The 26,676-nt window shown below is 50.1% G+C and overlaps 1 protein-coding gene across 1 annotated transcript in view; it reads left to right on the top strand.

Annotated features, from left to right (window-relative positions):
• Positions 1-1,720: 1,720 nt before the first annotated feature.
• The window catches only part of SFRP1 (secreted frizzled related protein 1), a 41,391-nt gene continuing 16,435 nt past the window's right edge, over positions 1,721-26,676 (top strand). The window contains exons 1-2 of the mRNA XM_042934762.1: positions 1,721-2,264; positions 7,374-7,451. Of these exons, the coding sequence (XP_042790696.1) occupies positions 1,721-2,264; positions 7,374-7,451 (622 nt within the window). The remainder of the gene's footprint in view (positions 2,265-7,373; positions 7,452-26,676) is intronic.

The following is a 26,676-nucleotide window of genomic DNA, read 5'->3' on the forward strand; positions in this document are numbered from 1 at the left end:
AAGACAACACCACCTACAGTGCCTGCCTTGAGCTCTGAGATCTGTGGCCCATTTGCCACATGCAGTAGTGTCACACTGCTCAGATGTGGGTTTTCAGCATCCTTGGCTTCCCTCCACACACACTTCAAGATACAGGCAGTGTAGAGACCTAACAAACTTCACGAGATGTTTGTGGTTGTCACCTGTCCTCAGGGGTCAGTCATGGTCACACTCTCAGCTCTCTGGAGATTGACCCTTCCTCTCAGGGTAATGTTAGAAATATACAAAAAAATTCCCAGAGACTCCGAGGGCAGGGAGACTTCTGTTTCCTTGGGGGAGGGGTTGCCTTTAGAGAGGGCCTGCTGTATATCTACTGATACACTCTTTTTGCCTTCTGCCTTAATGGGGACCCTGGGTTTTGACCCGAGGTTCCTGGACCAGCTCTGAATGTAGCATGTGAGCCTGAGTGATGGACTTGATATTTACACAAGCCACACTGATAAGTGCACATGTGTTTTTAATGTTTTGGCTTTCTACACCACAAACATGTCAATGTGTATATGTGGGCACACACAAGACTTGCTGTCAGGCTGGGACTTGAGTATGTCTTTTCTTTTCTCCTTTCCTTTCTTCTTCTGTCCTCCTAAAGCTAACACCTCTGTGAGAAATATTTCCTCCCACCCTGAGCAACATTGGGACAGTTACCTACTGCCTCTGGTGTTGTCTGAGGTTGGCCACCGGCCGGTTGTCCCACCTGGAAGGGTGCTGCATTTTTAAACCGGCAAGCGGCTGGAAGGCTTAAACCCTCCCCCTTGGGTTTGCACGAACTGAGCCTGGACACCTGGACGGCTGGGGATTTAAAAGCAGACCTCCCTTGGTTCAGCCTTCCTGAGCCCGGGTTTGTCTGAAATGGTCTGTCTTTGTACTGCAACTACAGAGGACAAAACCGGGGAGGTGGGCTGCTTGTCTGGTGGGCTGAATTTCTGCCTGAAATTAGGAAAAATTGTATTAAAAAAAAGGGGGGGGGGTCTTCAGTATGTCACGGGTTTGCAAGTACTGTTAAGGTTCCTGGCTTTTCATCAAGCCTACTCAAGTTGACCAGCGTTGACTGTCCTCTTTATCCACCCCACACTTTTATCTATCCCCTCTTTCTTTTCCTGTCCGTTCCTTCCATTTTCTCCTCTCCTTCCCCCACTTCTTCCGCTATTTATTTATTTATTTTTGGTTTTGTTTTTTAAGGGGTGTTGACCTGGGTTTAGTTCTAGTAAACGGAACCCTCTTGCAAGTGAAGCGATTGGTTAATTGCGCCGGTGACTGACGTGCTAAATGAGTGCGGCTCGCAGCAGCCGGGAGCTGATTGGCTGCGCAGGGAGTCTCCGAGGGCTTTGCAACAGGAGCACCGGGCACTCGAATCCTGCAGCCTCCCGAGTAAGTGCCGCGCGCCCGCCCGCCCGCCCGCCCGCCCGCCAGCCAGCCCGCCGCGCGTCCGGGAGCCGGGGCAGCAGCACTCGGCCCGCCGCGCGCGCTCCCCTTCCCCGCGCGAGCTCCCGCCGCGGCGCCCGCCGCAGGCCGAGGGCCGCCACCCGCCGAGGACCGGGCAGGAGCGCGCGGCCGCCGAGCCGGGCAGCGCTGGGGCCGGCGCCTTTTGTCCCTGGAGGTCCCTGGAAGTTTGCGGCGGGACGCGCGCGGGGAGGCGGCCGAGGCAGCCCCGACGTCGCGGGAGCCAGTGCGCCGAGCCAGCATGGGCAGCGGGCGCGGCGCTGGGGGCCGCCGCTGGGCCGCCCCGGGCGTGCTGCTGGCGCTGGCCGCCGGGCTCCTGGCCGCGGGCTCAGCCAGCGAGTACGACTACGTGAGCTTCCAGTCGGACATCGGCTCCTACCAGAGCGGGCGCTTCTACACCAAGCCGCCGCAGTGCGTGGACATCCCGGTGGACCTGCGGCTGTGCCACAACGTGGGCTACAAGAAGATGGTGCTGCCCAACCTGCTGGAGCACGAGACCATGGCCGAGGTGAAGCAGCAGGCCAGCAGCTGGGTGCCCCTGCTCAACAAGAACTGCCACATCGGCACCCAGGTCTTCCTCTGCTCGCTCTTCGCGCCCGTCTGCCTCGACCGGCCCATCTACCCGTGCCGCTGGCTCTGCGAAGCCGTGCGCGACTCGTGCGAGCCCGTCATGCAGTTCTTCGGCTTCTACTGGCCTGAGATGCTCAAGTGTGACAAGTTCCCCGAGGGCGACGTCTGCATCGCCATGACCCCGCCCAATGCCACCGAAGCCTCCAAGCCCCAAGGTCAGGCCGCCCCGTCCCACGCGCGCGAGTCCCCTGACCCGGGCCGGCGGGGCACCCGCGGACCCGCCGCGGGGATGCCGCTGCCACGCTGATCCGCCCCCTCCCCCCACCCTGCCCCGCTGCTCCTCCCTGGAGTTCGGACGTGCTCCCTGGAGGTTGCTCTCAAGCTGTGCAATGAGTTTTAAAAAGTCCGAGGTGTCGCTTAGCACCTCTACCAGCCCAGGTGCACGGCGGGCTTGGCCGGCAGCGGTGGCCGCGCCTGAGCCCCAAGCAAGCTCCGTGCGGTGCCCCGGGCGTCGCTTCCTGGGATCCAGGGTCGCTGTCTCCACACCTGAGACAAAGCCTTATGCTCCACAGGAAAGGAGAGCCCTTCTCTCTCTGGGAGGGAACCGAGTCCCCATCGAAGTTTTTCACACCCGAGACGGGATGCCCCAGGAGGAAAACACCCAAACCCACAGTGTAGGAAGCCCAGAAAGGCCGAGAAAATGCTAAGGCGCAGCTTCGTTTACTTTCATAGGTTCGACGAGGATTAAAAAACCCAAAAACCAAACACCTCTCGCTTCCCTCCAGCTTTCCTGAGCTAGTCACTGGGCCTAGGAACTCCGGGAGGGCTGAGAACTGGCTGAGAAAAAAAAAAAAAAAGTTTAGAAGCTGAGGATTTGTTTCTCCACCCTTTTCAGGTGGTCTGCTTGGGGAGGGTTGGGGCTGGAAAGCTGGTTCTCCCATTCTTGCATACCCCCTGCTTCTCCCATTTACACAAATCCTCAGGTAATTAGAAAGATAAAAATGTAATTATCTCATTGTTCATCTCTCCTTGGGGAGTGGGGCTCCGCAAATTGGAGACTTTCCTAACAGTCCCTGGAGGGGCCTGAGCTTCCTCTCAGAACCCCTCCCACTTAAAGGGCAGCTTTTGAGTGGGAGGGAAAAAAATCCCGGAGAGGCAAAAAAAAAAAAAAAAAAAAAAAAAAAATCAAAATAAACAAGCAAAAAATGCAGCGCAGTGGCCTTTTATAGGAGCGAATTCTTCAGAAGCATAGTTGAGGCTGAAAGATGTGCATATAGTCTGGGATGGGGGCCCCTAGGTGCCCTCAGCACCAGGGCACGTGTCCTGCGCGTTTGCTGAGGAGGGGTTTAGGGTGGGGGACTGCCTGCTTGCTGGCTTAGCTCATCTCCAAGGATGCCTGAGAGAGAAGTGTCCTCTGAAGGGCTTATTCTTCCAGAGTGAGGGGGTAGCATGGGGACAGGGGGCCCCAAACTTGAATGCTCCTGCTTCTTCTAGGGAGGGAGGAAATCGGCCCAAAGTGATGGGCATTGGGTGGCATGGACCCCTGCTGGGTGGGAAACCTGGCTGTCTGGCTGCAGTGGCCAGGGCACCTCTGCTCCCCACCTCCTGGGTGTCTGCACAGGGTTAACCTTCGGGGAAGTGCGGCCCTTTGGGAGCAAGAGCTGAGCAATTACCTAGAGCAAACAAAGCACTTTGTGTTCTGCGGGTGTGGAGCCATCCCCTGCAGCCCGCAGGATTTTCCTTCTCCCCTTCCTCACAGGCCAGGAGATTAGCCCAGCTCTGCCCCAGCAGCCTCTGCTCCACTCCCGGTTGTCTGTTTCTGGGACAGCCCAGGCACGTGAGGTGGGGGCCCATTGGGGGAGCACCTTCAGAGGGGAAGATGGGGACTGCTTATAAAGGGGGAAGAATCCTCCTAACCGAACCCCTCAAAAGGCTGTGGTGGAAGTAGAGGAATACCGAATAATTGTTGTCTTGCCTTTGACTCCTTGGCTGCTCTTTTCACTTGTCTGCTATCTCCTCAGGGGCCTCGGTCCCATGCTCCTCTCCCCTCAGCTCTGTCCCAGTAGTGCCTAGGCAGTCGCCCTCCCAAGGCCAGCTGCCCAAGGGAGACAGGCTGTGGAGGACCAGTCAGGTGTGGGGCTTGGGGACTGGTTCTCCCCTCAGTGTTTATGGTGAGAGGCCCTGCCCGGAGAGGGCACCTCTCCAGTGCTGCAGCCCTTCGGTGGAGGGAGTCCCACAGGACTTCCCCCCACCCCCCGCAGGATGCCTGGCCACTGTCAGCTGAGGTGGGTCTGGGAGAGCTGTGTGTGTGTGTGTGTAGGGGTAGGCTGACACAGACCAAACTGCCACATGGCTAGTGGCTCCAGAATGGAACCGGTACTTTTGGGTGAGAATAAATACAGATGCGTGACTTTTATTCTTTCTTCTGATTCTCTGAAATTAAAACCAAATTTTCAAAGCAATGCGTATCTCTGCATGCTCTAGGCTGGTTTTTGTTCACGTAATTGGTCATGTTTTGGGGTATTGGGCAGGCTTTTGCAGCCATGTGTTATTAAAGATAAACTTGACAATGAGAGATGAATGAAAAGATGCTTTTCCCTCCAAAAGGCTGATGCCCCAGTGACACCCACATCTGTTATCGGAAGAGGCATAACTGTATAAACTTTCCAGGAAAGTCGTTTCTAAATCTTGCACTTAACGTGAGACCTGTACGTTCCCAGGCCGATAAACTGTTGTTCCTCCTTCCCGCTTAGGTTTCACTGATTTAAGTTCTATGAGGGAGCACATCGTTTTAGTTTTAGTTTTTGCTGTTTAGACCTGTTGTGCATTAAATCAGCCTGGCTGTTTTAGTTGCAGATTGCAGAGGTCATGGTGCCCTTGTGTCTCGAGAGCCTTTCTTAGGGTCCTTTCTCCATGTATCAAGGAGCTGGTCAGGGAAGAACTGCTGTGTGTGTGTGTGTGTGTGTGTGTGTGTGTGTGTGTGTGAAAGAGAGAGAGAGAGAGTGTGTTTGTGTGTAATTGTGTGCATGTGTTTGTGTATGTATCGTGTGTGTATTGTGTATTATGTATTGTGTATGTATTGTGTGTGTGTGAGAGAGAGTGCAAGCAAGCTGTGTGCGTGTGTGCATTGATTTTTGAAAAATCACTTAATCTTAATTCCAGTGTTGTGGACTTTCTCCTCTACTCCCCCTAAAATATTAATGAGCCACAAAACCTTTCAGTTTTTGGTTCCTTTGCTTTAAACGTTATTTTAAGTATACCTTCCAACAGTGATTTAGTTCTCCTTCTCAGATGGATGGTGGATTTCTCCTACTGAGACAGCCTGCAGGGCCCTGAGGACACGCCAGAGGGGGCGCAGATTAATATTGCATTACACATTCCTCCCTTCCCGGATCAGGCTGCTGCAGAGTGCCATAAGAAAAGTTGAGATGGGGGTTAGCCCTGTGGAGAGCACACAGAGCTCACCCCAAGAGCTCTTTCCACCTTGAGTGGCGCTGAAGGTCAAACATTAATTGATGAGACTGAGAAAATGTCCCTGTTGGCTCCGGAGCCCTCAGCTGCCAGTCAGATCAGGGAACTCAGAGGGTCCAGAGGAGATGATGGGGGTGTGCCAGGGCGATGGTGTTTTATATTCTCACAGCTGCTTGCTCGGTGAACACTATATTCATAGACACTTTTAGTATGATAACTTACACTTAAAAAAAGATAATAATAAAACAAAGAAAACCCCAAAGCACAGTTCACACTCCTAGTATAGGTAACACGTAGGACCTCCTTTCCCTGTTTTTTCCCCATGGAAGCAAGAACCATAATGCAAAATTCTGGGTAAGTTTTTCCTTTTGTCAGAAACACCACCTCCAGAACCCCATTGCAAGTTCTGACTGAAAAGCAAATTTCCAAATTCTGGGCCCAAAGACAGTCATAGTCTTCTGCTTGGAGTGTAGCTGTGATTCTTGCTGCCCTGAGGACATGGATGGTGTCTGGCCCTGGGTATAGTGTGAAGGTGGAGGGGTGTGGCCTCTGCTGGGCCATGAGGGGACCCTGCTTGGAAGTGGGGGTGACCGGCTGTGCACTAGGTATATCCTGGGGGCAGCCCTGGCCTGGCAGGGCTTGGCAGCAACTTCCACAGCGTCAGTATCGGGGGAAGCTTTGCCCATTTCACTGAGCCGCAGGGGAACTCCCAGGCAGGAGATGCTGCCACGGAAGCCACAGAAGCCATGGAAGCTACAGGAGAGGAGAGGATGGGGAGGAGGAGGACCAAGGGCCTCACCTCTTACCATTTTGCCTTGGGGTGGCTTTCCTGGGCTCCTCAGCTCCAGCCGGGCTTGGCCTCCGGTGGTTGGCCAAGGTGTAGTGCCTTTAGAATGTGTAAAATGCTTTCCTAGATGGTGGGTTCCACTCCTAGAGTTTGATAGGTGATGGTGGGGGTGGGGGTGATGGTGAGCAGCTGCCTCGCCCTTCTGGGGATTCCACTGCCTACTTTCTGCCTGTCCTCCCACAGAGGCACTTTACTTTCAAGGGATCCCCTCCAGCAGTATTTTGGCTCGGAGACCTCCGGCCCTGGCCTCAGAAGTCTCCTCCCCCTGTGCCTAATGCCTGGCAGTGGCCCTCATGCCTGCCACACACACACCTCCTCTTCAAAGCCCTTCACCGTATTGTGAAAACGCCTTCAGAGGGTTCCCCGTCTGCCCACCCCCCCGGCTCTCCCATTTGGCAGCTCTTGCTACCCCGGTCCCCAGCCACCACTGCCCCGCCCCCCCCCCCCCCCCCCCCCCCCCATCCCCAGCCCTCACCTGGCAGGCAGGAACTCGCACTGCAATAGCCTTTTTGGAAGGGGTGTTCGGGGCCTGCGGCTGGAGTTTGTGAGTCTGGCTGAGTTTCCTTCTTGGCTCCTAGAGAGGGGTTCAGATTGATCTGCTGTCCTATTGGGAGTTTGGGAATGGGAAGGGGGCAGGATTCAGAGAGGGATGTTTAAGGGAGAGAGGAGAAAGAACCGGAAACAACTGGAATAGATGTGTTTCCCAGGGACCACCACACCTCATCAAACTGGAGTTCAGAGACCCGCCCTGCCTAGCCCTGGATAAGTTTGGGTTAAATGGTTGTACCATATTCAACAGGTTTTCAAGAAGCTATGTCTGTTTGGCTTTAGGTCCAGGGCTTCAGGACTCTTCTCTTATTCTCCAGTTGCCCTTCAGAAATTCCAGGAGACCTTTAACTACTTTCAGCCTGGCCCTGGGGCCGACCTCTTCCCCAGGGGCAGCTCCTTCCAGAACCCCCTACCCCTGGAACTCACAGCTCCTCTTTCTCTTCTTTTCCTTTCCTAGGCACAACCGTGTGTCCTCCATGTGACAACGAGTTGAAATCTGAAGCCATAATTGAACATCTCTGTGCGAGCGAGTTTGGTAAGAAATCATCCCTGGCTGCCTCTAGGAGGTTTGGCATTGCCTGGTTCTTCCTGATCTGCGTCCCTGGTGAACAGAGAGCCCGGTGACACATCTTTTTGGACCTTTATATTCTCTCCGTCCATTCTCCCCGAATGGTTGCTGTTCTCGGGCCCGTGGAAATCTAGACAGGGTGGAGGGCTGGCTAGTTTTTATTAAAGTCAGACTTAGCTTTGGCCCTTCTGTGTGAGGGATCACTGGACAACTTTTGGGGACCTTCTCTGGGAGTGGAGGGAGGTAGACTTGTGGGCAGACGGAGAGGAGTTAGGTGACAACACCACTCCTTGGATGCCTCCAGGAGGTGCACCCAGGAGGTCCTGCCCACAGCTCGGCCTTCCCTCCACACAGGCTCTTTCTCTATCCACCCCTAGGTGTCAGCACCACCCTGCCCACACTCTGAAATGACTACACGGGGTGTCCTCCCAGGGAGGGAGTGTCCACCCAGGGAGGGTGTTGTCCAGTGCTGAGGGCCATGATCAACTCCTTCCTGACACAGACAATTGACATTCCTCCAGTAGTGGGAATTGTCTTCCCTTCTTCCCAAGTCACTGTGCGTTAAAAGGGACTTCTAGATCAGCACCTGCAGCCCCAGGGGGAAGTGCTGTATGTGGCCTGGGGAGCAGATCTCAGGGGCACTTTCAGGGATGGTTCCTTGTAGTCTGCCTCATAGGAGACCTGACACCCCGAGACTATCTTCTCTGGGAAAGGTAGCTGTCAACCGCATCCATTTGGAGGGCCGACTCCTTCTATTTTATATGGATGGTGAAAAGTGGCTCGGCTCAGGCCAGGCCCACTTTGCTGAAGGAAGGTTCAGCCTGACACTGAAAGTGCATTTCTCAAGGTTCCTTAGCAGGAGAAACAGAACGGTAGGTAATGTGAGTCTTTGTCCATTTGGGGCTGCCAACTCCATGTTTTCATTAACTAAACATAATGAAGGGTATGAAAGGGACTTGTTCTGGCAAAGTGCTGGGCCTGAGTCACACAAATAGGGCCTACACATGCAAGTTGAAGGAAATCATATAAGTGACGCATACATTCTCAGGATTGTCATCATGACTGAAGACCCCAGGTGGGAGAATTCAGATCCTTTGCCGCAGAGAGCTTCTTGAGCATGAAAATGTCTTGCGTGCTTTATTTCTGCACTAGGTGTCTCTGCCTCCTTTGTTCTTGGAGGACCACAGGACCTCTAAGAAGATTAATCTGGTGTGCATTTTCCCTCCTGTCTTTGAATCACATCCTTTTTTCTTATTGCCATTTTATTTATTTATTTTTTAAAGTTTATTTATTTATATGCTTTGTGAGAGAGAGAGCAAGCGTGCATGTGTGCATGAGTGAGCAGGGGAGGGGCAGAGAGAGAGGGAGAGAGAATCCTAAGCAGGTTCTGTGCTAACAGCGTGGAGCCCGACTCAGGGCTCTATCTCAGGAACCGTGAGATCATGACCAAAGCTGAAATCAGAGTTGGGCGCTTAACCGACTGAGCCACCCAGGTGCCCCTGTTTTTGTCATTTTAAATGTAGCCAGATGAAATTGTAGAGTGTGCCTGCAGTGATGTGTGCAGACCCTGGTTACCCTTCCACCTACTGGTAGTTATATTTGCTCCTTGATGCTCACCCCCTTGCTTCATCAGAGGGTGGTGAAAGCCCAGTCTAGCCTGGTACGTCTCCTACTGTAGAGTCTGTGGGTGCACAGCCCCATACTGCATTAGCAACAAGTTTTTCTTCCACAAATGGAGCTGAGATTCCTTCCCAAAGATGCATGTGGACATAGAGGAAAACTCTCTCGTAAACCCTGACGAGAAGCCTTTTGCTGCATGGCTGGGGCAGAAAGAATCTGTTGAGATATGGCTGTGATCCCAAGGAATCCTTACAAGGGATACCTAAGGGGCCACATTTCGATTTCATGGGTCCTCTTCAGATATTATATATCAGCACACTCACTTTTAGGAGTTGGCCCCCTGATATTCCAGCAAATCCAGGGCACCGTATTAGAGTAAACTCTGAAAGGTAATATATCAGATGATGTTTTGTGCTCATATGACTTCTGTTGGGCTCACCTCCTGAGGGACAAGTGATGGCAAACTCTGGAACTCTGTGTGTGTGTGTGCAGGTGATTGACTGACTATGCCTTCCTGTTCAGGAACTCAAATTCAATGTATCTGATCATTCATTGATTCATGTATCCCTCCATTCATATTTCTTGAGTACAAAACACTGTGCTAGATACCATGTGCAAAAATACTTAACTTAGAATAAATTAGAATTTAATTAAACATTTTTTTCTTAAACACTGACCAAGCACTAATCAGTGATTCTCTAGAGAATCATGGAGTCATGACATAACTCACCAACTGAGGAGGGGGCTGTGGGAACTCAAGGCCAAGTTAATGTTAAGGAGGTGTCGGAAGAGAACCCATGTCTTCATGCCCAGAGTCTTTGTCTAGAACTTACCAGCTTGTCATCAGGTCTCCTCCCTCCATTCCCACTTGCTCACCACAATTCTGGTGATTAGGGGCTTTGTGGCAACCAGTCAAACTAGAGACATTCTCTAGAAGTGGGCCAAAGAGGCAAGCTTTGGGGAGGAATTTGAATGTGGAAGGTTGACCTTGCCGTGTAGGGTAGGGCTCTCAAGGGTGTCAGGTTCCTCACCTGGGGATGGATATCCTTTTCCCCACTGTAGTAGCTGCCTGCTGAGTCAGCAAGCCACCTGCTTACTGCCTATGGGAGGGAGGGGTAGATCTTATTTTAATAACCAATCAGGTCTTGGCAGATCTGAATGATTGGTTGTTTGGGATTGTTCATTTTTCCCTGAAATAATTTTCTTCTCAGGTTCAGAGAATTTTTGAGGTCTTCCTGGACCCCATAGGTCATCATATCACATCCACTTATTTCATAAATAAGGAGTCTGACTTTCCCACCTGGAGTTCTTTTACTCTGTGTCATGCTGCCTTCCTCATTTAGGAGAAGAACAGCCATTGGGCTTTGCCACGGAGGCCTTTAACCCCTCAGCATGGTGGGTATGGTGTATGCCAGGCTCCTTTGAACTGGATGCGAGAGAGACTTTTTGGGTGTTTTTGTTTGTAATGTTCTTATAAGGCAATAAATAGGATCTTTTTTTTTTTTTTTTTCACTCTGCAGGAGCTGAGCTTAGCTCTGCCCTTCTCAGCATCCTGGAGAATGCAGCCTTGTTGAGAAACTTGTTTCTTAGCTCAGTTCATTTCAAGTAAGTGAGGCAGTCAGCCACGCTGATGGGATTCAGTTAGGAAACAAAGAAATTCAGCAATGCAAGCTGACACACAACAGAGAAGAAAAAGAATGTTTTACTCCCTACTCCAGGGATCAAACTTTGCATTAAGTGGCCCTGACATCCCTGGTGGGAAGGCATCAGGTTGTTGGAAGGCTCTCTGTGAGCTCTAGGAAGAAGGGGGTGCATTCCTTCTGGGTCAGCACACACACTCGCCCTCCTGCTAATGCGTCCTCAGACTCCTGCGGCCTCCGTGGAGATGGGCGTGCACAACCCGTCATCTCTTTCCCAGGCAGTGCATTTTTAAATCTCTGGCGGGTCTGCTTGGCCACTAGTCTCTCCACCTCTGCACTGTACCCCCTCAGTTCAGAGCGCATTTTTTTCCCCCAACAGGGAAAAAGCATCAGTAGAAACACCTGTGTGCTGATACTCAGGAATGCAGCTGGATCAGCCTGGATCAAGTACCAGATGTGGGAAAGCCAAAAGTTAGATGGTGCAGAGTCTCTGAATTCAACATGGTGGCCAGCCTGCCTGCCACGCTTAAATCAGGATGCACTGCTCTGCCTTTTGTTCTCTCTGCTTTTCCTGCTATGTGACAAGAGGGTGCTGCTGCTCCGTTCTCTTAAACAGGCCAATATAGTATTTGCAAGCTGCCACACTAGTTATCTTGCTGTTAACAACTCATAGCCATCTTTCCTTCATGTTAGCTTATCCCAGGGGTGTGAGGATCTGATTTATAATTGCTGTGAGGTTCGGGCCCCACCTCTGGCCAGTCTCTCTAGCTTCTCCAGTATCTGTAAACACCCTTAAGCTTTTCTGGTAGAAATGTGCATGGTGCTATACTTCTGCCAAGATCGTTCAGACCTTCCTCTTGGACTGGCTCCTCCACTTTTTTGAGCTTGAGAGTTCAGGTGGCAGCGTCCTTTACCCAGTATTTTTTTGCTGTGGAAAAAAATTTCTTTGCCCCCAGAAATTTTCCTTGCCTTCTGGAAGGATTTTTTTTTTTTCCATTTATGTGTTTCCTCATAAAGAGTAAAACCATACTTTATAACACCAAAATGAGTCAGATAGGAAAGAAAAGAAATCAGTGCTCACTGTTAGCATTTGGGAGTATTTCCTAGAAAAGAAATATTTTCAGAGGTTCCTGAACCTTCACTAATTTGTTCTTGCTCTGCCTTCCTCTTCTTTCAAGGTGTCTTGGCTGTGCTGCTGTTTGGAGGCACAGTGTTTTACTCCCAAGGGTAATTTGATCTCTTGCAAAAAGTTCAGCCTTTCCAAACTAAACCTTGGGTTTCCTCCTGCAGGTGAGGAAAGCTGGCTGCCAGCACAGTAATTGCAACATCTGTAAGCTGCTTGAGAGCAGAGTCTGTGTCCTGTACCTTATTTTACCTAATGTAAGATGCCCATTAATTATGAGATGCGCTATTCATTTTGTACCACTGACAAAGGAAATATACCTCATGTTAAAATGGGAAGATAATCCGTGTCTTAGAATGAACAAAACAATGCCTGTTTGTACTTAAATAGTTCCTGGAAAAGTGTCTTCTTCTCCACGGTCGGCATGAGATGCAAGTTTGTCAGATGAGTATTTGAATGACAGGATGGCAGGGATATGGAAACTGGACTCCTTTTTTTGTAAAAGGAGAAAACTCCTTTCCAAGTGACTGTGTACCACAGGTTAGTTGATTTCAAGGAAAGCTACACACCCTGTTTTAGGTGAGTGAGTGTATATGTGTGTATGTTAAAAAAAAAAAAAAAAAGCACTCACATCCAGAAATCTAGTTCGTTTAAAGTAAAATTAAATAGACATGGGGAAAGGGCACTGTTACCCCCGGGGTGGAGTCAGCGGGCTGAAAACAACTGCTTTTTATTGTCATTGAAGATCTCTAAAATACATATCCCATATACAGATCTGTAAATACTTGGAAGGGATTGTTAAGGCATTTCACGTGCGGGAAAACCCACTCGGTGCTTTAGGTCCATGGGAAGTGTCGCTCGTGGCCCGCAGCCTGTGTCTCTATGAATTTGACCATTCTGGGTACTTCATATAAGTGGAATCCCACAACATTTGTCCTTTTGTGTCTGGCTTGTTTCACTTAGCAAAATGTCCTCCTTATCATTTGATGTATGTATAAACTGTCATGGAGAAGGGGAGCAAGGAGGACTGACCTTTCACTTCACCTCTGGTCTCTGAAGCTTTTCTGGGCATGGGTGAAGAAAGGTGGGGGAAGGGATGAGATAACATAAGGGGGCTATTCACAGCCTGCACGTGTGGCCCATTCCTTTGGGTGCTGCATTGCTCGTTCGTATCCCTTTGCCATTGTAAAGACATGCTGAGCTGGACGGAATCTCAGAGATCAGCCAGTCCGGGGCTCATCTTACGGACTGAGAAAAATAAGTCTCAGATAAAGGAGTTAGTCTTTTGATTGCCCAAGGCCGCTCTGCTTGGCATCCATTACAGCTTCTGTTCCCACCAGCACTCACCTGGGCAGCCAGTCCAGACTTCATACCCTTCCTCCTTCATGTACTCCTGTGCCTGTCACATTCCTGTCCTGCCAGGAGTGCTGGGGAAACTCCCTGGGAAGGGGGCCTTGGGTGCTGCTTCACTGCTTTCAGAGCCTGTGGATATAAATGGACTGATATGTGTGCTTGCACTGTGGAAAGAGCTCAGCAGTCATTGCTTGCTTTCTTTGTGGAGAGGCAGGTAGTACAGTAGAAAGAGCATAGGCTTTGGGCCAGACAGACTTGGATTAAATCCCAACCCTATAAACTGACCGACCACGAGAAAGTCTCTTAACCTCCCTGAGCGTGTCTCCTCACCTGCAAAACGTGAGTGGTGATTCCTGTGTTACTGTGTTGTAGGGAGACTTGAGTCAATCAGGTGTGTGCAGTTCCTGGAACATGGCTGCTGCTCAATCCATAATAATTATTATCTCTTCTTATTGGAAAGAATTGTTGCAGGATGGAAATTAGCCTAGGTGGGAGGATTCTGGCACGGATGAAATCAGCTTGTTTGGCAAAAGATGTTTTAGGAAATGGAATGGAACGTTCTGGTTAATTCTCTGGTTAACAGAGGATTAAACTGAAGGAGCCTTTTAAGAAGCCCATTTGGAAAAACTTTAAAAGCTTTATGCAGCTTCAAGGTGCTAGAGTTAACCAAACCGAACCAAAGCAAACCAAAACCAAATGAAACCAAACAAACAAAAAAACCCCAACCTTGTGCATACCGGAGGTTAAATCTGGGTTTTAGTCTGATGATAGCCTTGAGGCACCATCAAAGGGGGAGTACCTTACACTTGTGACGGCAGAACTCAGGGAGCTAGGGCTGACTGTTTGCAGCTCCAGGACACGGCTCCCGAGGTTATTTGTGTGTGTGTGTGTGTGTGTGTGTGTGTGTGTGTGTGTGTGTGTGACTTTTAGAAATCTTATTCCTGGTGTGAGTTTTTCTATTCATAATTTGTTGGGTTCCGTTTAGGAAAGGTTTTAAAGCCCTTGTGTGTTGTGATGCCCTCCGCACTTCTCTTTTTCTCAGGCTGTATCTCCAGGACAGCCAATGCTGCTTTGCCTTCTGATATTTGTGAGATGTACCCACTCCAGCCAAAAAACAGGCGGTGTTCAGAGAAGTGAGTGAGCATTTAAATATTGGTGAATTCCGTCCAGTTTTGCAGAAATGAGCCAGGAGCTCCAATCTGTTTTTTTTTTTTTAAAGGAGAACAAATGGCCAAAGAAATGTCAGGCCCTTGCCCTGCCCTAGCCTACTTCGAGCAGCCAATTAAACATGCATTAGCTTTGGAAGGCTTCTCAAAGGCCTATAGATTACGTTTGAAATCTTTGTTTAGTCTTTCAGGAACACTGTCACACGGATGATTTATCAAAGAAAGTTGTTTATCTGGCAGTAAAATAAACTCTGGGCCTGTTCAGACGAAAATTTCCCGTGAATTTCTACCAAGGTAAACACTGGTAACTGGCAGGTTGCAAATTCCGTGTGAAAGCCAGACACATACAATAAATATTTGAGCTATAGCTTTGCTGTGTAAGAGGCCCAGCCTGTCACTGGCACTGTCACTCCCGCCATGGCCCTGAGGACCTGGAGCAAGAACTGGGAGGGCCCATGTGTGGGCCTCCCTGGACTGCAGTGCCACTTAGCGCTGGCACTGGGGGCTTCCTGGTTCAGAGAGGGCAAGCCTCAGGATGGCTTCCATCAGCATCACACAAACAGCCTGTGATGTGTTACAAGGGAGGTGAACCTGAAGCAGCCAGCTTAGGTTTCTTGGAAAAGAGGCATTTGTTGTACCAAATTGGCAGGGGGCGGGGGCCTGTTGAATGATTTGGGAGCCGGGGCCAGGATGCGGTGGCAGGGGGCGGAATCACCTTGTGAATTCTGCTGAGCTTGAATTGTAGTGGCAAAAAGTGCTGCGGATGTGTCCCCAGGGCCTCTGGCTTTACTCGCTGGTGAGAGATCCGTCTGGAATAGAGAGGGCAGAGCTGGCCCTGTAGGTGCCGCGGTAGTAAGTGCCCACGACATGTTTGAGTGAAGGGTTGAATGAATAAGCTAATGGTAGTGAAAAGAAAGGAGATGAAATAAAGCCTTCTAGGTCTTTCAAAGGAAGCTATTGTGGTAATTGTTTATAGTGGCTCTTCAGGGAGGGACTACTGAATGATAAACAGCTCGTTCTCTGACTGTCCTGATCCCAGAGTCTGGAGCTTCTAGATCACCCTGGCCTTGGGCTGGGTCCTTATTGCAGGACTGCATTTACAGGTGTTCCTAGGCACATCCTGTGACTTAGATCCTGAGACTGAGGTCTTATTCTAACTTCCTTGGTGGGTCAGGGAGAGGAAGCAAGGACCCAGGAGAAGAGGTGACGTTTGTGTCATTTGTGAGGACATTTGGGGTTGAGGTCTGGGCTCACGTGCAGAGAGAGCATCCACCCTTGTGTTTAAATCTTGAGAGTGACTGGTGTTAGTTTTTCCGGGTGAGAGGGGCGGGTGTGTGTGTGGGGCCAGCTCTCTGGGGATTGGGGTGCAGGTAGAAGATGCTTACTGGCTTGCATTTAGGGGAATTTATTTAGGGGAATAATGGAGTATTTCTTCAGGGCAGGAATTAAGGGAAGTCATTTACAAATTCTGAAAGGGTGTCTGTGAGTTGTAAAGAGATTACAAAGTAGTGCTTTGGCAGTAGGGAAAACGAGGAACCCGCTTCCCTACACTGGTGTCACTCAGGCAGGATGACGAAGGCGGCTTTCTCGGGCTCTCTCTTGCCAGAGTGTCTGTCAGTGTGCTTCCCAGGACATCTCCCTCTGGAAGAACCTCGGATGTCTTGTCTTTGTGAGCCCTTTGAAAATCACTTCACACCAGTGTGTCTTCCAAAACAGATCCATTCAGTTTTCAGAAATGGCTTTATGGTGGAAGGAACCCCCTAGCTCTGTGTCTGTGGTGGCAACACATGCAGAGACAGCTGGCACCTGGAGAGTGAGTCCCCCTCTGGTAGCACCCCCTGTGCGGCAGTGGCTCCAGTCCACCACGCTTACCTCCTGGCCCCAGGGACTTGTCTGTGGTCCTTCGGGGCTTCCTTCAGTCTTAACTTTAGGCCAAGGACCTGATGTTTTGTCTTCAACAAATATAGGAATCTGGTGAACGAGGCAGGCCCTTCCTTGGCCATGCTTGTTTGTCCGTGTTCTCTGGTAACTTCAGATGCTCTCATGTGCAGTTTCAACTCTCAGGCTTGAGGAGGGAGGGTCTTCTGTTGGGGCTGGAGAAATTCAGGGAACTTTATGAGAGGAGATGAGTATTCTAACTTCAGACAAGATTAATGGAGAAAGTAAAGACAGGGATTCCTAGTGTCAGGAGACAAGGGCCAGGCAAGGAGTCAAGACCCCAGACAAATAGTAATTCTTAAATGACAGAACCTAATTCAGGTAAACAAATATGAGTAGAGAATATCATTTGTCAGCTCTAGCAATTAAGTCGGCACCCTGTGTTAGGACTGAGCCCCGGCCAGAGACTTGGAGACGCAAAGGCTTCGCTGAGGTGTGATGGGAGGAGTTGGCTTTTGGGATGCCTGTGTACTCCACTGGGAAGGTGGGGGGTCCCCAGCACTGGGCCTGCTCCTCAGGGAGCTGCAGTTAGAATGAGCTGGTGTGTTATGGTGGTTACCCATTCAGTGTGGCCATGGGCCCACGGGACCCCCCCCCCCAGGTGGGGGTCAGCTACAGGAGGAAAGGAGATCAGTCGTTAAGTATTGCTGTCTGCTGTGGGCAAGGTGCTGAGACATGGAAAGTGAGGCAGCTGAAGAGGGCAGCCTCTAACTTCCATGTAAGCCGTGACTGCTTCTGCCAGAGGGTGGAACCCATGGAAAGGGTTACCGCCTTTTTTCTAAGATGCAGGGGTGCAAAGGAACTCAGATGTCTGCAAGGTTACTGTCTTTACTCTTAACCGTCTTCATTTAAAAACAGGTGTATGGGGTGTGTGTGTGTGTGTGTGTGTGTGTGTGTGTTTCACAAATCAAATTTTCTGCAGAAGGTATGCACTCTTGCACAGATTAAATTCAACACACAGTGGTTGAGCTTCTAGTGAGTACATGGCCTTGCTAATGCTTTGTACTGCGTATGCTGATTTTGGGATTGACACGCAGGGAGATTCCAGTGGCACACACAAGTGTTTGTATCATTTCTTCCCAGGGCCTGGGAAGAGGAGAGTCCCGTAGTCAAAGCCAAAGAGACCACCTTTTCCTCCCCATAGGTTTTCTGAACTCTGAGGTGATCTCTTGGCAAGAAAGGTAGCTGGCCAGAAGAGAGCTCATACCTGTGCAGATAAGTATAGGCAAGGGGAGATTTGTTGTAGGCCCACTTCTATCCTGTGGTACCTTTTACACTGGATTCTAAGTGAGAAGCCCTGCATAGAGTCACCAGATGAGGTAAGAACAGCCTACCTCTATCATGCCTCTATCTGACTGAATAGGAGCTGGTGAGTTTTGGAGGTGGAGGTGGGGGTATATCCGTGGGTGAGCTCATGGGAGACTGGGGCACCTCACCCTCCCCATTCCTGGGGCCATCTTGAGGCCAAAGCTTCAAGTTCGCCATGGGATTCCCAAAGGTGCTTCTGTTCTGCCTCCCAGGCCTGGCACCCAGCACTTTTGTGCTACTCCATGTGGTATTTCCTGCCTTTGAGGTGCCTCAGTGAACTAATGACATGTTAGTGTTAGAGGTTTAATAAATGCCTGGATTGAGGAAGTATTGTATGTCAGCCTTGGCACTGGTTAGTGCACTTGAGAATGGTTGGGTGGGATGATTAGGATGTGGTGGCTGCCCTCAGAGGGCTTACCTTCTGAGGAGACACAGAGGGAAACAAAGATACACATGTCATGATATGCTGAAGTTTCTGTAATAGCTAGGGGGCTGTGGGAGCACAGGAGGGAGTGGATCTTCCTGGGGAGGTGTCAGAGAAAGCTCCAGAAAGGAGATACCTTTTGTTGTCCTCCACGGAATTGGTAGGAGTTTGCCAGGCTGAAGAGATGGGCATAGGAAGAACACTCTATGTAGAGGGCCTAGCGGAGATCCAGACGTGGAGGTAGGACATTATCTGCATATTGCAGAGCAGTGAGTCTTTTTGCCATTAGCTTATAAGGTAGGTGGAGGCAAACATTTAGAAATGAGATTGACAAAGTAGGCAAGAGTCAGTTTGTGAAGGGCCTTGAATGCCATGCTAAAGAATGGAACATTTGTCTTATTGGCAATAGAGAGGCATCAGGAGCCTATTTTAAAATGTTACATTTACTTACATCTTAAAAGAAGATCTTGGGTAGGGAAGGAGACAGAAAGAGAAGGTACTCGGTAATCCAAAGCAATGAAGTGCTAATGGCAGAACTTCAGGCATCAGAGAGTGAGATATTTTGGAGAGGGGGTCTGTTGGGTAAGGGTGAGGAGGGGTGAGAGAAGAGGCCCTCAAATCACCTCCTTTAAGAGAGGGCACAGGACCTGGGCCAGCTCTGGGCCACCCAGTTGAAGGAGCCCCCGAAGGCCGGCCTGATGAGGTCAGCACGTGGCCCGGGCAGCCAAGGAAGGGGCCATGTGCTGCGGTCAGAGCCCCCAGGAAGCCTTTGTTCTGGGAGTGCGGAGCAGGAGCCAGAGCCCGTAATCAGCTCGTGCTCGGGTCGCCGCTGAGCTGGTCATTACCAAGAGCAGTCATCATTAGGAGCTGTCATAAACTGCCCTGACTTTTCTCTCCAGACCTTGTTAGTGGCCCAGGCGGGCAGCAAATGTGGTGCTTCTGGAGCCAACCCCGTAATGGTTGGACTGGTAACAGCATTACCCAGGGCCTGAGGGGCTGGGTCAGCTCAGGCGTCTGGAGCTTTCTAGAAGAGGGAGGTGAGAGGGGCTGTAGCTACAACAAAGCACAAGGGGAGAGGCCACAGATGGGGCGCGTGTGGTGTGTGTGTGTGTGTGTTTGTGTGTACGTGCATGCGCACGCTCATGTCTGCATGTGTAAGGCTTAATCTGAGGTGTGGGTGTAGATGCATGTGTGTGGCCATGGGGTACAAGCTGTGTGCATGTCTGCGTGTGCACTGCGTGTCTACCTGGTGGGCTTGGCCATGCCAGTCGGCCCCTTGCCCAGCTGAGAGAAGCTGGCCTCTTACAGCCACTCTGGCTTCTCCAGGTGCTAAGTCTCCACTGGAGACTTAGTTTCCTCTCCCCACTGGCACTTTGGAGGGATGCCTTTGAGAACAGGCAGAGGATGTCCCACACTTCAGGAAGGCTTTAGGGCAGTCCATGAGGGATTTCTCCACAGCACGTCTTTGTGCAAATCCAGGGCCATTTTGTAAGCTTGGGGAACACCCCTGTAGTCTTGGTGTTTTGTTTGTTACCTCAAATGCCAGTGAGGCCTGTTTTGTTGAGGTGCTAGTGTTTGCTAGAAGTCCATTTAGAATGCTGGTTCTGTGGGCAGGAGCTACTTCCTTAGCAGAGTCCAATGGTCGGCAGGGGTGTCATAAAGGGCAGGGTGCAATCTCAAGAATTTTGAAAGTGTATTGGCAGGAGCGTGCATATCCTTAAGAGTCGTACAGACCTGAATCCGAGGTCTCGTTCTATGTTCTACCACCTACTGTGTCTGCCCAGGTAAGCCACTCAACCTCTCTGAGACTTAGTTTCCCCAGCTGCCAAAAAGCAAAAATAAAAACTCTGTGCAGGAGATAATCTGTCATGTGATAGAAAACAACTTCCAGAGTCCTGGGATCTAATTCCAAAACTGACACTAAATAGCTCTGTGACTCGTGCCAGTTCGTTAAAGTCTCTGGACCTGTTTCCTTAAGCAAATCCAAAGGATCACCTGACATGATCTCTAATGCTTCTTCTAGCTCTGAAATTGTACCATTTTTCCCCTCAAATACTCTGACGTGGTTTCCTGATTGGTTGTCTTTATTGGCGCCTCCCCACTCTCCAGGAATGTTCACTGGGAGCCCTGGGCCCTCATCTTTGGCACCTGCAGAAGCAAAGCCTGCATCTAAGAGAGCACAGCAGAGGGAAAGTGAGTTGGATGCCCTAACTGCAGAGTTGAGTTGGGGCTACAGGCCTACTGCAGAGGGCAATGCATTGTTGCACTGTGGATCAGCATTCCCCAGCAGGGCCTGGGTGGCCCCTGAGCGTCCTGACCTCAGTGCCTCTCCTGAGGGGACTGGTCCCACATGGAGATCCCTCTCCTGCACATGTTCCCAGGGCTCTTGTTCTTCCTGGGGTCTCCTCAGAAACCCAGGAATGGAGGGCATGGGAACTTCCTCGCCTGCACAGGAAAGGAGAGCCTGATGGGGAAGCAGCTTGGAAGCCTGGTGCACGTGCTTTCTAGACCTCAGAACTGCATTCTAATTCCAGCTCCAGAATTTACCATGAGGCATTGGCTAAGTCCTGTTATTTTCTCATTTGCCGAACAGGGATAATTATGCACACTTGTCAGAACTGGTGTGTAGACCCCATGAGACTGTATTGAAGCATTGACTGTCCTGGAAATGACAAGTGCAAACTCACACCCAGCCTGTTACTCACTCTGTGGCAGCTGGTCACAGGTGCCATCTTACATTTCTGCATGGTGTCCCCAGGGCAGGCTTTTGGTTCAAGTAGGGGCTGTCAGCATGTCCGGCATAGCCATATTTTCCCTAAAGCACTCATAACAGAAAGCCACATTTGGCTTTCCTTAAAAAAGAAAAAAAAATGAAGGACGGATGTGATTTGCAGATATATCAAATCTGAACCAGGATGGTAATGGTAATATTTTTTCTCAGAGAAGTTTTAGAGATTTGGAAGTTTGTTTTAATTTTTAAAAATTTTTGAAAATGTTTATTTATTTTTGAGACAGAGTGTGCATGCACATGTAGGGGAGGGGCAGAGAGAGAGAAGGAGAGAGGGAATCCCAAGCAGCGCAGAGCCTGATGTGGGGCTTGATCTCAAGACCCTGGGATCATGACCTGAGCTGAAATCAAGAGTAGGATGCTTAACTGACTGAGCCACCCAGGCACCGTATGTTTTGGAGGCTATTTAAAGTATAGGCTTATGTAGCCCATTTTTGGGCTCCTGGGGAGCAAATCTTAACTGAAGACTGAAATCCAAAGCACTGGGTGGGAGAGGACACTTGGAAAATCTAGGCCTGAAACTTCATGCCAGCCTGGCCCCCAAAGAGGGGACAATGGCCACGCCAGGCCCTGGTGCAGATGTGGCATATCTAGGACCCTCTATCCTTCAGTCGAGAGTGACTTTTATTGGTAGTCTCTATGCTGTTCCCCTGCACCGATGCCAGCATTCAGACTGAGGGTTCAGCACACCTTTGGTCCAGGATGCGATGGTAGATATTTTTTGCAGATAGGGGATGTGAAGTGGGGGGAAAGTGAGCTGCCGGGCCATTGCACTAGGTGTTGTGGGGTCAGGTTGGATGCTTCCCACTCTCCAAGGGGCCTGGTAGTTCTCTTCCCAGATCCTCTTTCAAATGGACGAGTCTGTGTGTTTAAAGATGTCCGCCTCTTGACTACAAGTATCAGGAGGACAGTAGAGGAGAGAGAGCTGAGGTTGTCTGGTCCAGCAAATGGAAGATGTGTTCTGCATAGCTCTGATAGAACCTGGCTTGTTGAGGAAACAAAACTTTGATCAACAAGGTAGTGGGGTCTCAACCACAGGAGCTGTTCAAAGGCTGAATGGCGTCTTACCGCGGTGGGTGAACTCTCCTCATCTCATGTCAGATGATTTTCCTGAGGAAGGTGGAGTATGAAACTGCAGCCCCAGCTCATTAGATCACCCAGCAACATGGAAAAAAGCACCTTGGAAATGTGTTTCTATTCAGTCATGGGTAGACCCCCTTTTTCAGCAAGGAAAAGGACACTGCTAGGTGTGCAGAATCAATCCTGATGTCATTCCGATGTATGTGCCTGTGGTGAAGCCCAGATGGCTTGGAGCCTTCGGGTGGCCATGGCTCTTGGGGAGCGGTCCTCCCATTGCCAGAAGGGAGGTCCAGCAGACTGGGAATGAAGTGCAGACCCCGGGCTGGGCCTCCCTCTTCTCCTGCCTCCCTCTCCTGCCCTTGCCTTCATACCAGCAGAGCCATCTGGTCCACCCCCACTCCCTGGTATCAGTTTTCCTGGTGACTTCTTAAAAAAATCCTTTTTTGCCTTCACAGTAACTGTGCATGATGGGGGAGGGCAGGGAGAAGGTTGAGCACGAAGCTGCCCCTTCACTGGGAAAGGAGAATCAATAGATTGTGTTGATTTTTCTCTGTGATTGACAGCTCTTTGCCTGGAGCCTTCTTTTCTTACAGACTTAATGTGTCTTCTGGCAGATTTCCTTGTTTTGAATGATTACCTGAAGTAGCGAGCAGGCAAGCCTAGCAAAGAACTCGGCGCTTTTCTTTTTCTCATCATTCCCACCTTCTCCCCCTTTCCCGATGCTCCTCGGGGGTCGGTTGGTGAAGCGGAATCTAGTCTGGGCCAGCTGCAAACTCTCTGTGCTTCTTCCTTGCCCTCCACGTCTCTTAGAATGAGAAACACAGCTTGCACTAGAAAAGCTTCCTGTTCCTTCTATGGAGCCCGTGGCACAGACAGTCCTGCTGGGCCCATGTCCCAAGGAACTCTGGCACTGGACACCAGTGGACGGCTACATTGGAAGTGGCTGGGGCCGGGGGGATCATTGACACCCACTCTGGGTGTGATCTGATGGCATGCTCTCTGACAAGGGAACTCACGGGAGCCTGTCCATCTGTCTTAGTTCCTGCCTCATCTCCAAATGCTCCTCACAGGCAGGCAGGTCAGGGGCTCACCTGGACAGGCCCCGAGATTGCTCAGTAAGTTTCCTGAGTTGAGGGATGGAGTGCTGGGCTGCAGCCTGCTGTTTTATCTGATCGGCAGCCCTGGGCCAGAATGAGGACCAGGCCTAGCTCCCCTCGCTTCTCCCCGAAGAGTGTGGGGCACTGGGGGAGGGGCCTCTGGTCCCGGCTTTCCTCCTTCAGCTCAGTCACATTTCTTGCAGGAAACGACTTATCTGATATTGAGCTGGGGTTGCACTTCTTCAGCCCGGATGGAGCTCAGTTTTCCAGTGTTTGGCATTTTATCCTGGCGTTGAAATAGTGAGAGGAGGGTTGGTTGCATTTGGAGGTGGGAAGGGAGGCTGCATGGTCCCGTGCGCTGGAACCAGAGGAGCTGGGGGTCATCTTTCTGAAAGAGGGTGGGTGCAAAGAGACAGAAACGACAAGGACAAGTGTTGGGAAACTAGGGGATGGGAGACGTGGGCCACAGGCAGTTGGTGGCCCTGGTTCCAGTACCTGACCAGCTGCTGACAGCTGAGACCACAGTTCTCATTCCTCCCAGACTCTGTGATGAGATTGTGGCTGGACGGCCTCTTTGGTCCCTGTCCACTCTAAGAATTTGTTCTTCTATGTCCCAAGTTAGTGTTCTTTAAACACACACACAGGCCATGGAGCAGAACTTTCCCCTCATAGGAAGCCTTACCGTGAACTTCATTATAGAAAACTGGTCAACACAGGCTGCTGGGCTGAAAGAGAAGGGGACCTGGAGGGGACTGGCTTGGCCACTACAAATTCCTGGGGCACGCGGGACATGCACACTGTTATGAAGTTCCCGGGATCTGGGACAGGGTGTCTGACCTCAGGGATGAAGGGTTGGGATTATCCAATGAGACACTCATGCTCTACTTTCTTCCTGGATGGACCATCGGGGACTTTACCCGATGTGCCCTGGCCTAGCAGCCTCTCAGTACAGATGGTGACAGTTCCATCCAAACTGTGCTAACCTGCTAGCCTGCACTTACTGGTGGTCTCCACCTGCCCACCAAAGACTTTGGGGGTAGGCTCTGCAGGGACTCTCCTCCCTGTGCTGCCATTGCAGGGCTCCTGGAGTGTGTCCCCACAGGCTCGGGCCACCTGTCCCTGCTGCTGCTGGCTGAGCTGGTGATCCCCGGGCATTGCAAGCTCCACTGTCAGGCCAAGGCTCCCAGCTCTTGGAGACCAGATGTCCAAAGGCCCTACGGCAAGGGTGCCTGGGCCCTAAGGTGTCACAGCTTCTCGTGGAGCAGCTCTTTGATGTGTTTACAAGGCATGTTTTCTCCACAGTGTGGCTGATCCACACAACGGCCATACCTGGAGCCACACTTCCCTCCTTACCTTAGGTCCGGCTTCTGAGTCAGGGCTAATGAGCCACGCTCACTCCTCCTGGACGTCTCTAGTGGCGTCATATCTTCACTCAGTGATGTGGCTCCTGGCAGTTCCCCTAGATGTGCCTGTTTATGTATGGGTTCCACTAAGGATCTTAGGGTTTTATTTTCTCCAAAAAATTCCATGCACTCATGTAACAAGTTAATTGCGAACGGGTAATGGTGGTGGGGTTGGAGGATGGTGAACACAGCTACCACTTGTGTTCTGGCCCTGCTGGGACACCTGTGTACAGTGATAGGCTGGATGGAGCAAAGAAACAGGTGCTAATCAACTCTGTGCATTAGTTGAGCTAATCGATAGATACAAGAAAATTGGAGGAATGCATTTTTTCCTCCATCTAGAAGTTGTATTGATCTGGGAAGTTTTTACAAGCTCAGCTACTGATTTTGATCTGACTTTCTGATTCCTCCCATTGGAATGTCTTTAAGCAAATCTTGAGAGTGGCTGAAAAAAAGCCATCTGGTGCCTGCATGTCGTCTTTCTAAGGATGGTTTCCCTCAGTTTCCCATCCAGCTACCCGGTCTGTCTGACAGGGAAGACTTAACATATTGCCAGGAGAGGGCCTTCAAGATCATTCTGTTCCCATTTCAAGTGGAGAACCCACAAACTTTTTAGGGGACACAGAGGGGAAGAGAAATGTGATAGTCCTCCAGGAGGCTCTCTAATTCCAACACATCAGGAAATACTTTTCATTGTAGCAAAGATGTGGCTGTGTCCTGGAATTCAAGAAATCAAGATATGGAAATATAAATGGCAGAAAGAGAGGGAGGGCAGGGGATCCATGTTGTCAAAGGTCACATCATAGAAAGCAAGGATTTAAATTTAGCAGGGCTCTTATCTGTGGAGTCATTGGAGTCTTTAGTCTTTGGGAGTGGGATGAAGAAGCATGAGATTGTGCATAGTTACAGAGAGCTTCTTGAAAGACTGTAGGGGAATGAATCAAAATTGTACAGCTAGGGTTAATTTGGCCTAAGCACAGTAGAAAACTATATTTACACCACTCTACTTCTCCTAAAGTCAGAGGGGTGCTTAAAATTGAGAAGTTCAAATGAATGACTAAAGTATAAGCCATTAATTTATACACACATGCTTAATTACAGAATATGTAAATTAAATGTACAATTTATTTTTGATTATGTAATTCAGTTTTGAAATGGCAATATATTCACCTGGTATAAAATAAAAATGTTCCAGGGTACCTGGGTGGCTCGGTCGGTTAAGCGTCCCACTTTGGCTCAGGTCATGATCTCACGGTCCGAGTTCAAGCCCCGCGTTGGGCTCTGTGCTGATAGCTTGGAGCCCGGAGCCTGTTTCAGATTCTGTGTCTCCCTCTCTCTCTGCCCCTCCCCTGTTCATGCTCTGCCTCTCTCTGTCTCAAAAATAAATAAACGTTAAAAAAAAATTAAAAAAAAAAAATGTTCCAAACAGTAGAGATTTAAAAGTAACAGGAACAGTTTGCTTTCTCATACATGAGCTTATTTATTTAAAAAAAAAAAATTTTTTGGGGCGCCTGGGTGGCGCAGTCGGTTAAGCGTCCGACTTCAGCCAGGTCACGATCTCGCGGTCTGTGAGTTCGAGCCCCGCGTCAGGCTCTGGGCTAATGGCTCAGAGCCTGTTTCGATTCTGTGTCTCCCTCTCTCTCTGCCCCTCCCCCGTTCATGCTGTGTCTCTCTCTGTCCCAAAAATAAATAAAAAACGTTGAAAAAAAAATTTAAAAAAAAAAAAAATAAAAATAAAAAAAAATTTTTTTTGATGTTTATTTATTTTTGAGACAGAGAGAGACAGAGCTTGAATGGGGGAGGGTCAGAGAGAGAGGGAGACACAGAATCTGAAACAGGCTCCAGGCTCCGAGCTGTCAGCACAGAGCCCGACGCCGGGCTTGAACCCACGGACTGCGAGATCATGACCTGAGCCGAAGTCAGACGCTTAACCAACTGAGCCACCCAGGCGCCCTGAGCTTATTTTTATATTGAGCCTACCAGTGACCCTGTGATGTATGGAAAATATTATTATCCCTCCTTTTAGGTGGAGGAAGGTGAAGCTCCAAAGTTTAAGTGACTTGCCCAAGGTCACACAGCAGAGTTGGAAGTCAAACAGGGCAGCCTGGGCCGGTATCAGGTTACAATCATGTGTAACTGATCACATCCCAAAAGACTACATTTCAAAACCACATTCTAAGGTTCCAGTTGGACATGAATTTTGGGGGAACACTATTCAACTCACTACAGGGTTCTAGAGCCAACTTTCCTGA

This window comes from Panthera leo, chromosome B1 (assembly GCF_018350215.1).
Source record: "Panthera leo isolate Ple1 chromosome B1, P.leo_Ple1_pat1.1, whole genome shotgun sequence".
NCBI lineage: Eukaryota > Metazoa > Chordata > Mammalia > Carnivora > Felidae > Panthera > Panthera leo.